The following is a 13,819-nucleotide window of genomic DNA, read 5'->3' on the forward strand; positions in this document are numbered from 1 at the left end:
GTTGATTCAAAACCATAGGCTGTATAAAATATGGGTGTAGTCACTGTGACGTAACCCATTGGTTTCTGAGGAGCAGGTTTGAAGCTCAAAGTAGGCGGCTCTGGCTGTCGGCATCTTGGCAGTGCTTGGCTCCGCCCAACTCCCGGCCAATCAAAAATGGGCAAAGAGGTGGGCCAAATGAAACCTGGTTGCTTAAACGCTCCCACCTCACTCGAAGCTGTTAAGTTAGCTAAGGCTAACAAGCTAGGCTAACAAGCTACGCTACTTTGGCTAGCCCTGTGGTATTGGCTTCTCCCGCTCATGCTCCCGCTTGCTGCCAGCTCCCTCATGAAACAAAATATCCACAAGGCACAAACATGGCTGAGTGGTCAGGTTCAATGACTTGCGAATTAGCTGAGATGACGCCTAGTTACCCCCCCTCCCGCCCCCCCGTGATGGCGTCACCTGTCACTCAAAGTGACCACGCCCTTAATTATGCGCAACTTTAAGCCTTTATAAAATCTAAACGGATGACATATAAAAAAATTCACCCCCCGTACAGTTGTCATGAAAGGGGACATTAACTATAGAGACCAAAACCGTTTTTTTTCTGCATTGGCTTCACTCGTCATCCCCAGAGGTTGCCACTTGTTCAAAACACACCCAAAACAAACATTAAGCACACTTTAAACATGGCTTAATAGCAACAATTTCAAACACTCGTACACATATCAGATTCACTATGACTCACAGCATCCATAGACAAAGTACTTGTCTTATGCTGGACACATTTTCCCCACAAATACAACATGCTAATGGTTTCAGCACAAGCTTATGGCAGTTCTGCTCAAAAGCCCCAGACGTATACACTGTGTAACTGTTAACTGGGGGGTACTCCAATACGCTCACTGCATTTTGCTAAGAGGAAACTCAATAAAATAGCTGACAGTAGGTCACACTACAACTTACCTCAGATGGACTGCCAGACGTTGCTGCAGGTCAACAGGACCTTGGTGCTTGGACTTCTGCCTCCTCAGATGTGGTGCTACGATTCCCAGAGGAGCCTCAAACGGTCACATTTTTGATCTTTAGAATGACCCAGCACAAATATATGCTAAAAAAAAAAAATTAAAAAATAAAAAATCAATTTCTTTGTATTCTTACATCGGAATCCAACCATGATGTCCTCCTGTAAAATAAAATATGATGCATGCTAACGTAAGCTAGTAAAAACCAGTTTCAACCAATAATATGACATCCACCCATCAATAAATCTGCAACGTTAAGCAGCATAGAGAAATTCATTGGTTAGCCAGCTAGCAACAGCATGCTACGTTAGTCCAATCCTTGTTCTATTTTCCAAAAATACCATGGTCACTGGGCTAATTTATTCATATTGAGGAAAGTGGTATATCTGACAACTCCAGATGATTGATTTCTGCAGTATGCAATTATTGCACCATGGGGCCCATAGAGCAAGCAGACTAGTGACTTGTGGCAGCCAAGCAGCTAACTTTCACTGGCTGAGCAACTGTCTGCTGACATGATTGGGGATAAAAATTATTTAATCATCTGGCCATCTTCTAGAATGTTATCAAATTCGAATGGCTCAAATTCTGAGAGTGAAATTAGTCATTTTGCAGGGTTGCCACTGATTTATAGACGCCTTTTTCAGAATGTACATCTGGGCCCCATTACTCTACGTGATGGACTCAGAAGTTGTAATTCCACATTGGCCTTCGTGTAAAATTGGCTTAAAGACCAGCACTGTTCCTGGGCGTTTGGTGTTGTTGGACTCCACAAATGATTTGTTCTGTTTTGCAAATTTAAACTGAACATGGTCAGTGACAGACCACTAAATGACTCTCTGCAAATTAAGCGCAAGAGCTCCAGAGTTTGCTTCTAATGGTCATAGCTAAAAACACAGTCCACCTCTGTACTGAAAGTAAGACAAGCTGTAGTTCATACATGTAGTACCTTACTTTTCTCCAGTTAATTTGGCTTCAAGAGTAAATGTGCCAACCTCTTCTCTGTCAGAAACTCCAAAATCCTTCAGTATTTACTACTGATTGGATGATTCTGGTTATAGTTATTATTTTAGTGAGCAATCAGTGTATATTTTATGAGACAGAATTAATTAATCGGCTGTCATTTTCCTTTTTCGGAAATGCTGTCCCATGATATGATTTGATGTAAATTAAATCATACTACATACTGTAATATAATTAATAATTATTTATCATAACCATAAATTATTTCACAGCACTTTTAACCACAAGTTCCCAACAGTGTGCACCATTGAGACCATGTTTGTTATGACATGGACGCTTTTCAGTGATCAAATTACGTTACTCCCAATGTTATACCTCGCTGAAACTGTTTAACAAGCTAGATGCTCTCAAAATGCCAAAATTCATCTGGACTTTCGTGCAAAATAAATAGGTAATTAATAAAACCAATAATAAATGAATGATGAATACAAATAACTATATTAAAAGCATTAAACCCAAACTGAAATATAACTGGAATCAAACAGAAATAAATACAGAAAAAAATCAAAAACTAATGAAAAACCCAACCAATGTTTCTTGATCCTAAATTGTTTACTGAAGTGTTAAACTAAATGGCACACCGTAAACTGGGATTTAATAGAAAGAAACAAATGTGGTTTCCATGAAATGTATGTATTACATATTATAAATATTTATTAAGTGTGTGTGGTTTGTTTAAATACACTCATCTTCCCCTCTGGTTAACCATTGGACCGAGGAAATGGAGAGGGGTCTAACTGCAGACCTCCAGCGTGTATTGAGGAAATGAGCATTGCAGGAAGTGGAAAGATCAGCAGAAAGTGTGTGGACACAGCCCACAGCTCATGCAGGCAGCGCCCGTCTTTGTGATTGGTCTAAACTCTGATAAGACCTGCACTTTCAGCTAACCTTGTGAGTGAGAGTCCGGTTGTGAAACAACATGGCAACTGCAGGGAAGGTAAGCACACTGACTTCTCCTCACATACAATGACATCTAAGTAATACATTTCTGTAAATGTCTGAATGGATCTGAGCTGTTCTGGGTGCATCAACACTGCTAGAGTTGCTGGGACTTTGTCCACTGCTTAGTCAAGTGTTTATGGAACAGAGGGAATGTTTACAGTACAAGAGGAGGGGTAAGGGGAGTGGGGTTAGATCTGCTATTTATTGGGACATTTTTTTTTAATTTAACTGCCGTAAAAGAGAAACAGACCCTCTGTTTCACAGTCTATAATAGGCAAGAGTTTTGTGTATCTGTTGGAGGACTCTGGGTGTTGGTTAAGGCTTCCTGTTGTTGCAACATGTCTGCACAATGGGGGGAAAAAAAGTGTTTTTTTGAAGACAGGTGACAGTTATGGTTTTGTTATGTTAAGCCATTGAGAAATAGGGTTGGGGAACTAATGATAAACAGACCTTCATCCTGTTTTACAGTAGTCTACAGTAAAAGAAATTTGCAGTGTGTCTCCCTCCACCCTTTGAATCACGTATGCTTCCACTTTAGCACTGAATGGGTTAAATGTCCACAGAGTAATTATCATGAGTGATGCCAGGCCTGCTGAAGATCCTGGATGTTGTGTTTTAGGTCATCCGGTGTAAAGCTGCGGTAGCATGGGAGGCTGGAAAACCTCTGGCCATGGAGGAGGTGGAGGTAGCACCTCCTAAAGATGGGGAAGTTCGCCTCAAGGTAATGAAACACGGCTGATGTGTTTATTAATGATACACATTTACTAAAGATTTGTGCATCTACCAGATAAATATGTTGCTGCAAATTCATCTGTCATGCTTATAATTTATCTACAGTTAATTAAAGTCAATGCAGCAACTGTTCAGAGTTGGAAAGATAAGAAAAAAGCTCATTCTTATAACAAAAAATGACGTTTCAGTAGAGATTAAGGGTTATTTGTCTAAGTACTGAATCACGCCTGTGCGTGCAGACACACCTTTGAGCCGTGGCTCTTTCCAAGGTTATGTAACCACTGTTTCTATGGTTGCAGCCAGGTTTCCATACATTACTCAAGTAAACAAGTTTAATTTACACTGGGGACAGTTGGATGTGCCCCCACCCCTTTTTGAAATGACAGATTATGTCCACATCACTTTTTAAAACATAAGTTGTTCAAAATGTTCTGAAAAATAGTCCAAACCTAAAACATGTTAACCAACAAATGCTTTGCAAATTACACAGTACAATGTAAATATAGATGAAACAAATATTCATTGTTGAAAAGAAGTAATATTAAAAAAAAAACCCGGCCTACTGATTCTAAAATGATCTGAAACATGCCTGCGCCAATCAGTAACTTTAACAAACTGGTCTACTGAGTTTACATGACAACATATGAAGGAGTTTATAAGTTTATTAGTTTAAATATTATTTTTATATTTTGAATTGTCACCTGCTGCCTGAATTTTGTGTTTTTCTTTACATAAATATCTTAAAATGATGAACAAAAAATCACCAGGATGCAGGAAATGAAGTATTTGACACACTTTTTCTCAGGGAGAAAACCCTTGAACACTCGCTTTATATGTGCCCTCCCAAATGTTGAAACAAAGCCTCTGCCCTTGGTAGACTCGTAGGCTATTCTCTTTTAATGTGCTGGGGATTTTTTTAAACTCAAACTGATCCCTCCATTCAAATCTATAAAAGTTGTATATGTTTGAAGACCATTTAAGAAAGCATCTGAGCCTGATCAACTAAAACTATAAAATTAAAGCAAGGTTTGCTGCCTTTTCATCTTAGATAAGTCATTGTACCTGTATATGGTCTATAACATCTACACACATCTACACTATATGATAACCAGCTCCACCTAAAAGCTTATCTATACTCAGTTTTTCCTCAATCAGTCCAACACTACAGTGTACTTTGCCCCTGTAGTTATATCTGGTTATATGTTGTAAAAGAAAAGAATCTGCTGTATTGTTACTGTATTCATAATTTACCTTGAGCAAGTGAGACCTGCTCTTTAACTTAATACCATCTTTACAACAGAAACTTAACCTCTACCAAAAGTAATTCTCACAAATTGAGGATTTAAATTATTATTATTAGCAATTGATTCATGAACCGATTGATCTCCTCAGATTACAGCAGGAGTTCATGTTCAGATCAGAGCATGATAAATCAATTGAGCATGGATCAGATCATAGTCTCTCATTTCAGATTGTGGCCACAGGGATCTGTCACACTGACTCCTACACACTAAGCGGCTCCGACCCCGAGGGAGTTTTCCCTGTAGTGCTGGGCCACGAGGGAGCTGGCATTGTGGAGAGCGTTGGAAAGGGAGTCACCAAGTTTCAACCAGGTTCTTTCTCTCTTCTCATTTCTTCTCTTCTCTTCATTGAGGATCAATATATATCATGGTAATGCTCAAACAGGCTGTTTTTGTTGCAGGGGACACAGTCATACCCTTGTATGTCCCACAGTGTGGAGAGTGCAAGTTCTGTAAGAATCCAAAAACCAACTTGTGTCAAAAGATCAGGTAAATATCCAGGGTTAAATCATATGCGACTGTGTACATCAGATTCGAACATAAAACTCTTGCCTTGTGCAACTGATAAGATGTCAGATCTGTGTTATATTTTGCTCTCCAGGCTCACTCAGGGCAAAGGCTTGATGCCAGATGGGACAACCCGTTTCTCCTGCAAGGGCAAGAGCCTCTTCCACTTCATGGGCTGCAGCACATTCTCTGAGTACACTGTGGTGGCTGAGATCTCCCTGGCTAAAGTGGACAACAGGGCTCCTCTCGACAAGGTGTGTCTGCTGGGCTGTGGTATTACCACTGGTTATGGAGCTGCACTAAACACTGCCAAGGTGAGTCTGCTGCCTCTAATGTCACGGTGCTATGATCAGTCATTGCAGCTGGTCACTAAGACCCCCTTTATGCCTTGCTTTAGATTGTATCTAGAGAGGATTAAACCTGATTACACTTACACTTTTATTTTAGTTTGTCTAGATACAATTGAAATCTGATCACTCTGTTGGGCTCAAATAACCAAATGGTTGTAGCTGTTCTCCACCATTTGTTTCCCCATTGCTTCTGCAATGGCTCGGTTGCAATTTCAATTACCAAGTCTCACTTGTATACTTTCATCAGACCACACTGAAAACAGATACTCTGTGTCTGAGTGTCTTGAATATTATCCATGAGCTGTCTTATCGCATTCTTCCCAGTAGCTTCGCTGACTTACAGGCTAATGGCTGCTACCTTGCTGGTTTGAAACAGTCATGCAAGATTACAGATTCCAGCCCACTTGGTGGTTGTGTGTGGATTGAAACCGCAATTACATCTATACTTGTATTCAGTGTGGTCACAAGTTTTTATTCATTTAAATGTTAGGCAGACTTTAGTCTCACTCACCAGACCTTGATGGGCCGACTCTCACTGTGAGATTGGAGAAAAAAACGCCCCGGCTGCTTGTACTTCTTTCACCCAATCACAATCGTTCTGGGCGGTGCCACAGCAACGGCGCGCTTGCAAAAATATTGCCGGGGGAAACAGGTTTTGGTGTAACACGCCCACAAAAATATTGCCTACAGGATGCGAACCATGGCAGAAAAATGGCTACATCCCCGCAAGATCAAACACCACAAAAGTTAGTAAAGGATGTGTTGAAAACGGTTGAAAACTGCTACACAACCGGAGGTGGTGGGGCGGGACTTCAGCGGGTGGCTCGTTCCACCCAGTGAGAGGCTGATCTCTGCAGCAAACTTCCGCCCACTCAGACTAGGTAGACTTTAACTTTAGCCTCTGGATGACCAGGACTGTAAGTTCTTTGACTGTAAGCTAGTGCTGGTGTATTGTTAAGCCACGTTAGCAGCATGGCACATGGGATAGCAGCCCACCACTTTGTTCTGGGCTAAATTGTCTCAGCAATTATTAAATGCATTGCCATGAAATTTAATAGAGACACTCATGGTTCCCAGAGGATGAAACCCTCTAATTTTGGTGAGCCTTTGACTTTTCCTCCAGCGCCACCAACAGGTTAGACTTTTACTTACAAAGTGAAATTCCTCAGTGTCTACTGGATAAATTGGCACAATCAGTCATGGTCCCCAGAATACATGTTCTGATGACTTTGGTGATCCTCTGAGTTATGCATTAGTGCCACTGTGACGTTAAGTTGTGATTTTTGAGTTATATGTCTCAAAAACTATGGGGCTTATTGCCATGACATTTGTTGTGATCCCTTAAATTTTCATTTAGCACCATTATCAAAATCTTAATTTGTCCAGTTCTTTATAACCAAATACCTGCAAAACTAATGACATTCCCGTCAGCCTTGGCTGTACTTTTAATGTTACGTTTAATGCTTATTAAGAAATGTTAGCATGCTAACACAATTAAGATAATGAACATGGTAAACAATAAACCTACTAAACATCAGCATGTTAGATTGTCATTGTGAGCATATTAGCATGCTGATGTTAGTAATTTGGTCAAAGCACCGTTGTGCCTACAGTCTCAGCAAGCTGCTGGGAGCATTTTTAATATGGATTTAATATGTCCATTTATTGTTTATGAGTCAGTATGTACCTACAGTATTTACCTGATGCCAGGGGGAAACTCAGCTGAAGCCTAAAGAAGCAAGCACATGCAAAATGTGTTGGCCCCTTTTCTAATCATTATGTGGCATTAATTTAAGGTGTCCTATTCAACATCAGTCTTGTTTTCCCTGCTGTGTGCTGTACCATTAATAGCAGCAGAAATGTGCTGACCTGTATTTGCCTCACCCTGTAGGTGGAGGCTGGCTCAACCTGTGCAGTGTTTGGCCTGGGGGCACTGGGCCTTGCAGCAATCATGGGCTGCAAAGCAGCTGGGGCAACGAGGATTATTGGAATCGATCTCAACCCAGATAAGTTCAAAACTGCTCGGGAGTTCGGTGCCACAGACGTGGTGAACCCAAAGGACCACAGCAAGCCGATCCAAGAGGTCCTGGTGGAGATGACAGATGGAGGTGTGGACTACTCTTTTGAATGTGTGGGCAATGTGGCAATCATGGTGAGTGAGGAAATAATAATCCCATATTATCGATGTTATGCAGCAGGTATATTGTAGTTTTGAATACTTTTATTCCACAGAATACAAGTAACCTAAATTCAGTAGTTTATAACTGCAATTTCATTCTTGGCAGGATGGGAATATGGAGGCATAGCACACCCCACTCCACCACTAAAAATGCCGGCATACATCAGGCCTTAAAAAAAAATAAATAAATGTATGATAAACAAAATTGGGCAATGCGCAAATATATTCTGGTCAGGTGCTTTTTGGATCAGGTTGATGTGATATTGTCTCATCCTGATATTGTCTCTTGATGGCAGAGGGCAGCCCTGGAGGCCTGTCATAAAGGATGGGGCACTAGTGTCATCATTGGGGTGGCAGCAGCCGGACAAGAGATCTCCACCCGGCCTTTCCAGCTGGTGACTGGCCGCACCTGGAAAGGCACTGCTTTTGGAGGTAACCAGCTAGTTGTTCTGAGAATGATTTGTTTTGCAACGCAGATGTAAGGAGGTTTGCTTTTCAACATATGTGTTCAGACACTAATGTCCATCTCAGGATGAGAAACTGATAACTTTTTACATTGCAACATCATTAGGTTGAACTTTTAATCTGATCACTACTATCAAATACCTGCCAAACGAACACAAATCCCATTAGCCTCAGCTGCACTTGGTTTTTAGCCCCAGTTAGCGAAAGGTAGCATGCTTAAATGCTAAACTAAGATGGACATCAATATGTCAGCATTATAATTGTGAGCATAGCATGCTGGCATTAGCAATTAGCTCAAAGAACAGCTGGTCCTGAGTACAGTCTCACAGAGCTGCGAGCATGGCTGTTGTGATGTTTGTGAACAGTTTGTTTAAAAGAATGAATCTTTGGGTGACAAACTGAACTGAAACGAGTTGCTAATTTCTCAGTTCAGTTGAGCTCTTAGTCAGTTGTGAGCGATCGTGCAGGGATTCACTGATTTTGTGATTCAGGCCTGTGACGGTTTCAGATCCTTTAACTTCAAGGGAACAGCATGTTCGGTGATTCGTTTACTGAATGTACTGCACAGTAAATGTGAGCCCTGAGTGAATCCCTGAGTCACTGAAGCCTGCCCCCTTCCCTCATGTCTTGAAGACTCAAAGTAGGAAGTATTACAAAATATTTAACTTAGAAATACGGCGTCTTAAAAATAAATGTGTTGTACATAATATAGCGGGTCTTCAGCTTTTAGTTTATAAATGGAAGCATTATAACTAAATTCTCACCACATTTGCTTATCCTACACGAACAACCATTCTCAGTTAAGCAGTTAGCTTGCTCAACTGAGCCGTATACATTTAGTACATGGGCCTACATGCAGTCAGAGCTCGAGTCAAGCACTAAACAATTCTGTGAACCATTCCTTTTAACACATTTTTTTAATGAACGGATTCTAGTGATTCAGTACACTGACAAGAACTGCCCATTACTAATGGCTGTGAACTCTTTGGGCCTTATCTTACACCTGACGCAAAGTGGCCAGGTTTGTCAGACCAACGCAGGTGTAATTTTCGCAGCTAGTGGCCATGTTGTGTGAGTAACAAATGTTCTTGTGCCCTTCTGTGTGGCCATGGGCATGTAGTTCTTAATCTGAGATTGCTATTTTGAGGCAGCAGAAAGTGACTGCACTATTGACCAGCAAACATCTGGTCTGAAGTCAGAATGGCGCATTAGTTTTTTTTTTTGCTGTTTAAAGGGCACTTCCTTCATATAGTAAGATGCGCCTACATAGGAAGGTTTACAACACGCTTACATTCTGCTAATTACACACACAGGGACACACAGATAGGTTGTGGGTGACTGAGATAATAACATCAATATTGAGGAAAATATTACTTACATTCTGTAAACTATTAACGTAGCAGAGATCAGAGCAGAGCTGCTGTCCAACTCCCCATTAAGAGAGATGCTGTGCGCAGTGTAACTTCATTGAATATCTCAGAAGCTAAAAGTTTAGTTCAGTGTCCTCTGTAAAGTTTATAACTACAGTTTTCATTTTGCTGCTTAAATGTCTTACGATATTTGCTGCAGTGACGTTACTGCATTACTCTCAGCAAAAAAAAAACAAAAAACACTTGCTTCTCCCAAGTTACTAAATCCAGCACATAAATAGCAGTGTTCCAGCTGCAGGCGCACCTGGCTTTTCAAGAAGGAGAAGATAGAATATATACTTTATTAATCCCCGAGGTTGTCATACACACACAGCCCCAAAATACACACATATGCACAAACAGGACCTATACATGCATTAATCGGAGAGATGTCAAAGTGAGGGGGCTGCCCATGGACAGGTGCTCCGAGCGTTTGGGGGTTCAGTGCTTTACTGCACAGGACACGAACTGGCACCTGTCCAGCTACCACTATTTGGTCCGGACAGGGACTTAAATCGACAACCCTCTGGTCAACTTAAGTCCCTATGGGCCGAGCCACTGCCGCCGAGGGAAGTGCAGATGACACTTTGACTGGCTGAACACACACCTATGATTAATTAATGAAGGGACTAATTACAACCCCTTTGCCCCTTGCACCTTATTTTGTGCCCAAATTGTGCGCCATTTAACGAGCAGAAGTGGTTGGATATGCCCTAAATACATGCACAATGCACTATAGATTGTTTAATACGGCCCAAAGTTTTTCAAGGTGGGTAACAGGCTAAGTGTGATTAAAATTAATGTAGCTGCATTGACTGAAATTCCAAACGGGAACCTGCTTCTACAGTAACAAACAAAGATCCCAGCTTAGAGAAGGTGGCTCATAATGAGCTCATATTGCACAGAGCAAACTACTCATTAATTTCTTGCAGTGCTTTGTGTCTGTGGACTGAAGCCAGGCTGTTACACAAGCATTTACACGTAGAAAGATGTGTAGGTGTAGATTTAGAACAGTCATTCCTCAGTTTGTCACTTCTGTTGAAGCTCAGCTGTTTAACTACTATAATCTGGATTTCTTGTTTGCTTTTTCACATGCATGAACATCTTACCCTCCCTAGAGATGAGGCTATGTTGTAATATGAAAGGATTCAAGGTTCATTTTACACTGACGTAACAGCTCTGTTCAATTCACATAAGCACACTTGTCCTTTGCTCAGTATTCTGCCCTGTCTGTAGCCTGTCAGTAATTTCATGCCATTCAGATTTAATGCAACCACTTGATAAAACGCACATCGCCACTTTCCTCTACTTAATGAGCTCATTTACACTTTTCCCAGGATACAAGAGTGTGGAAAGTGTCCCCAAACTGGTGGAGGAGTACATGAACAAGAAGCTCAAAGTGGATGAATTTGTGACTCACACTCTGCCCTTCGAGAAGATCACTGATGGTTTTGATCTCATGCATGCTGGGAAATGGTAAGCCATGATTTAAGAAACATTTTTGAAGTTGTTTATGTTAATATGCGCTGTGGTTTAGTGTCCCTCTGGGTTTTGAGTGTTGAAGACATTATGCGTCACTGCTGCCCTCTGTTAAGGACAAAGCTGAGACGAGATTGTAAGACAGGACTTCGTAATTATTTGCACCATGAGGGTTCTTTCTTCAAATATGAGCACTGAATTAGTCAGTTGTGTATTTTAAGTCTTAAAAAACACAATGTAATCCAACTTTCATCTTTCAGCATCCGCGTCGTCCTTCAGTTCTAGATGCAGAAGAGCAGAGGAAACCATGATGTCACTCCAAGTTTATGCTGCTCAGTTTAATAAATAATCTGTCAAATTTCTGTTGGTGTTTTATTTGAACAATACACAGACACCTCTTTGATCAGTGTTTCGCCCCTGAAGGAACGCACATACACAGAGAGAACATTGTGTGAAGGAAAAACAGAGGAACCAAAACAAGATTACTCTGAAATATTCTTTGATCCAGACTGAATGAATAATACGCTACGACAACCACAAACAACCAAATGGCATCAGAGTTGGAGGGGCGTTAATCGATGAGGATTTTTGAGTGGTTCTTTTTGATAGCAGCATGGACATCAAGGCCTGATGAAGTTGTGTTTAAGACACCACAGATGAAGTAAAACTCGCCTGCTGACACAGTTGCAAAACAACCTTTGATTATTCTCCTGTAGGATTTGAGAACAAGTCTGCCTCTAGCCGGACTGTTTCATAACTTCTCACAAATGTAAGTGTCTCTCCAAGCTTGGGTGAGGCGCTTTCATTTTGAAAATGTTGACTCAAACTGGAGCAGACTTCAGAGAATTACTACGACGGCTTGTGCTCAGCTACGCCAGACTCAGTTAGGTAAAACATGTAGACGGCCATGTTTCCCAACAGTTTAGTTCATGCTTTACAGTGGAGACCCAGAAGCAAAAAAGTTTTCCTCCTCTGTATTTCCATAGTGATGAAGACTGGTCTGTCGCCTGTGAGGCAAACTTCTGAAGGATTCTTGTACAAGGACAATGAGGACATATAATATTGAAATGGTTAGCTCAAAGGACTGTGGGCCTTTACGCTTGATTGGGTTGATTAACCTCAAACTACACTGGATTCTCAAATGGCATTTTCCAATGCACACATTTCATTCATAGCAGAAAAAAGTATAATTAAAGCAGAGATGGACCGACCCTTGCATCTTCCTGCACATTGGTGGTGCTGGTGGGACACCAGTTCTACCGCCAGGCAGCCGTGCATTCCCATGACTAATGGACACTGTTTACATGATTTAGACATTGTTTATGACATATTATAAATTGTGAACCATTTCCTGGATCCACCAAATGGCGCTAGAAAACACTCACTACCTGTAGGTTTTGTTGCTGTATATCATGTAGACCACACTACATAAATTTTGTGTATATCAGATGATCTTTATCACATGAGGTTGACTTCCTGTTGGGTATACCTTGAAGACGTTTTTTCTTAAGGCTGATCATGTTACAAATTCCTGCCAAATTTCATTCATCTACATGAAATTTAAAGATGGGGGCTTTTACTTAAAAAAGCTGTTAGGTGGCGCTGTTGAGCCAGTCTGCCAAGCCCAAGTGCATCACCCATATCAGACATCAGCTGCAAAGAAAAAGAAACTAGAATTACTGCCTTGTGGATGTATGTTTCTATGGATCAGTCATGTTTGAGTAATTATCCATGTCTGTCCAGACTCATGTAGCCATGGCAGCAGACAAAGCTTCAAATATAGATGTTGCTGCAAAAGCGCTATGAATTATAAAACATGGATGCTTCACACATATTTGTGTGTTTGACCCAGCAGCACAGAAGATCCATACAGTCAGCACAGTTTTAAAGCAGACACCCAAGATCAGTCTCAATTTTATAGAAAACTCACCCGTTAACATTTTGTTAGGGCTTAAAATTAAGCTTTAAGTGACAGGCTGACTGCAAGGTGTTGTCACAGATTGAGTCAGCTCCACCCTCTTGTCCAATTTTGGTCCCTTCTGACTCCAAAAATCCAGGGGGCGACGGCCAAATGACAAACCTGCTGCTTCAAAGCGGGAGTCCACAAACAAATTGGTGGCGTCATGGTGGCTGCATCCATTATTTTACACAATCTATGGGCATGGATGGTCTTGGATTAGTTGCTGCAGACTAAATACTGTATTGACAAAGTTTTGAATGGTGTCATGTTTATGGGCCATGTATGTATGTCATGTATGTTTATAGAAGCAGAGAACCTTCCCTGTAACTTCATGAAGTTCAAGATCTGCTGATATAGTCACACTAGTACAGCTTAAAGGAAACAGTGTCAAAATCAAATCTTAAATGCAGTTTAGACTACCACTGTACTCCACTGAGTTTAAAAAGGCATTAAGGCCCACAGCTA

The 13,819-nt window shown here is 41.1% G+C and overlaps 1 protein-coding gene across 1 annotated transcript; it reads left to right on the top strand.

The window, feature by feature from the left end:
* Positions 1–2,823: 2,823 nt before the first annotated feature.
* LOC125900406 (alcohol dehydrogenase class-3 chain L) lies at positions 2,824–11,756 on the top strand. Its single transcript, XM_049595384.1, has 9 exons — positions 2,824–2,967; positions 3,592–3,693; positions 5,176–5,317; positions 5,407–5,494; positions 5,607–5,826; positions 7,754–8,014; positions 8,338–8,473; positions 11,253–11,391; positions 11,655–11,756. Exons 1-9 carry the CDS (start codon positions 2,950–2,952, stop codon positions 11,677–11,679), a joined length of 1,131 nt encoding a protein of 376 aa, XP_049451341.1. The 5' UTR covers positions 2,824–2,949; the 3' UTR covers positions 11,680–11,756.
* The last annotated feature ends 2,063 nt before the right edge of the window (positions 11,757–13,819 follow it).

Source organism: Epinephelus fuscoguttatus, linkage group LG14 (assembly GCF_011397635.1).
Source record: "Epinephelus fuscoguttatus linkage group LG14, E.fuscoguttatus.final_Chr_v1".
Taxonomy (NCBI): Eukaryota; Metazoa; Chordata; class Actinopteri; order Perciformes; family Serranidae; genus Epinephelus; species Epinephelus fuscoguttatus.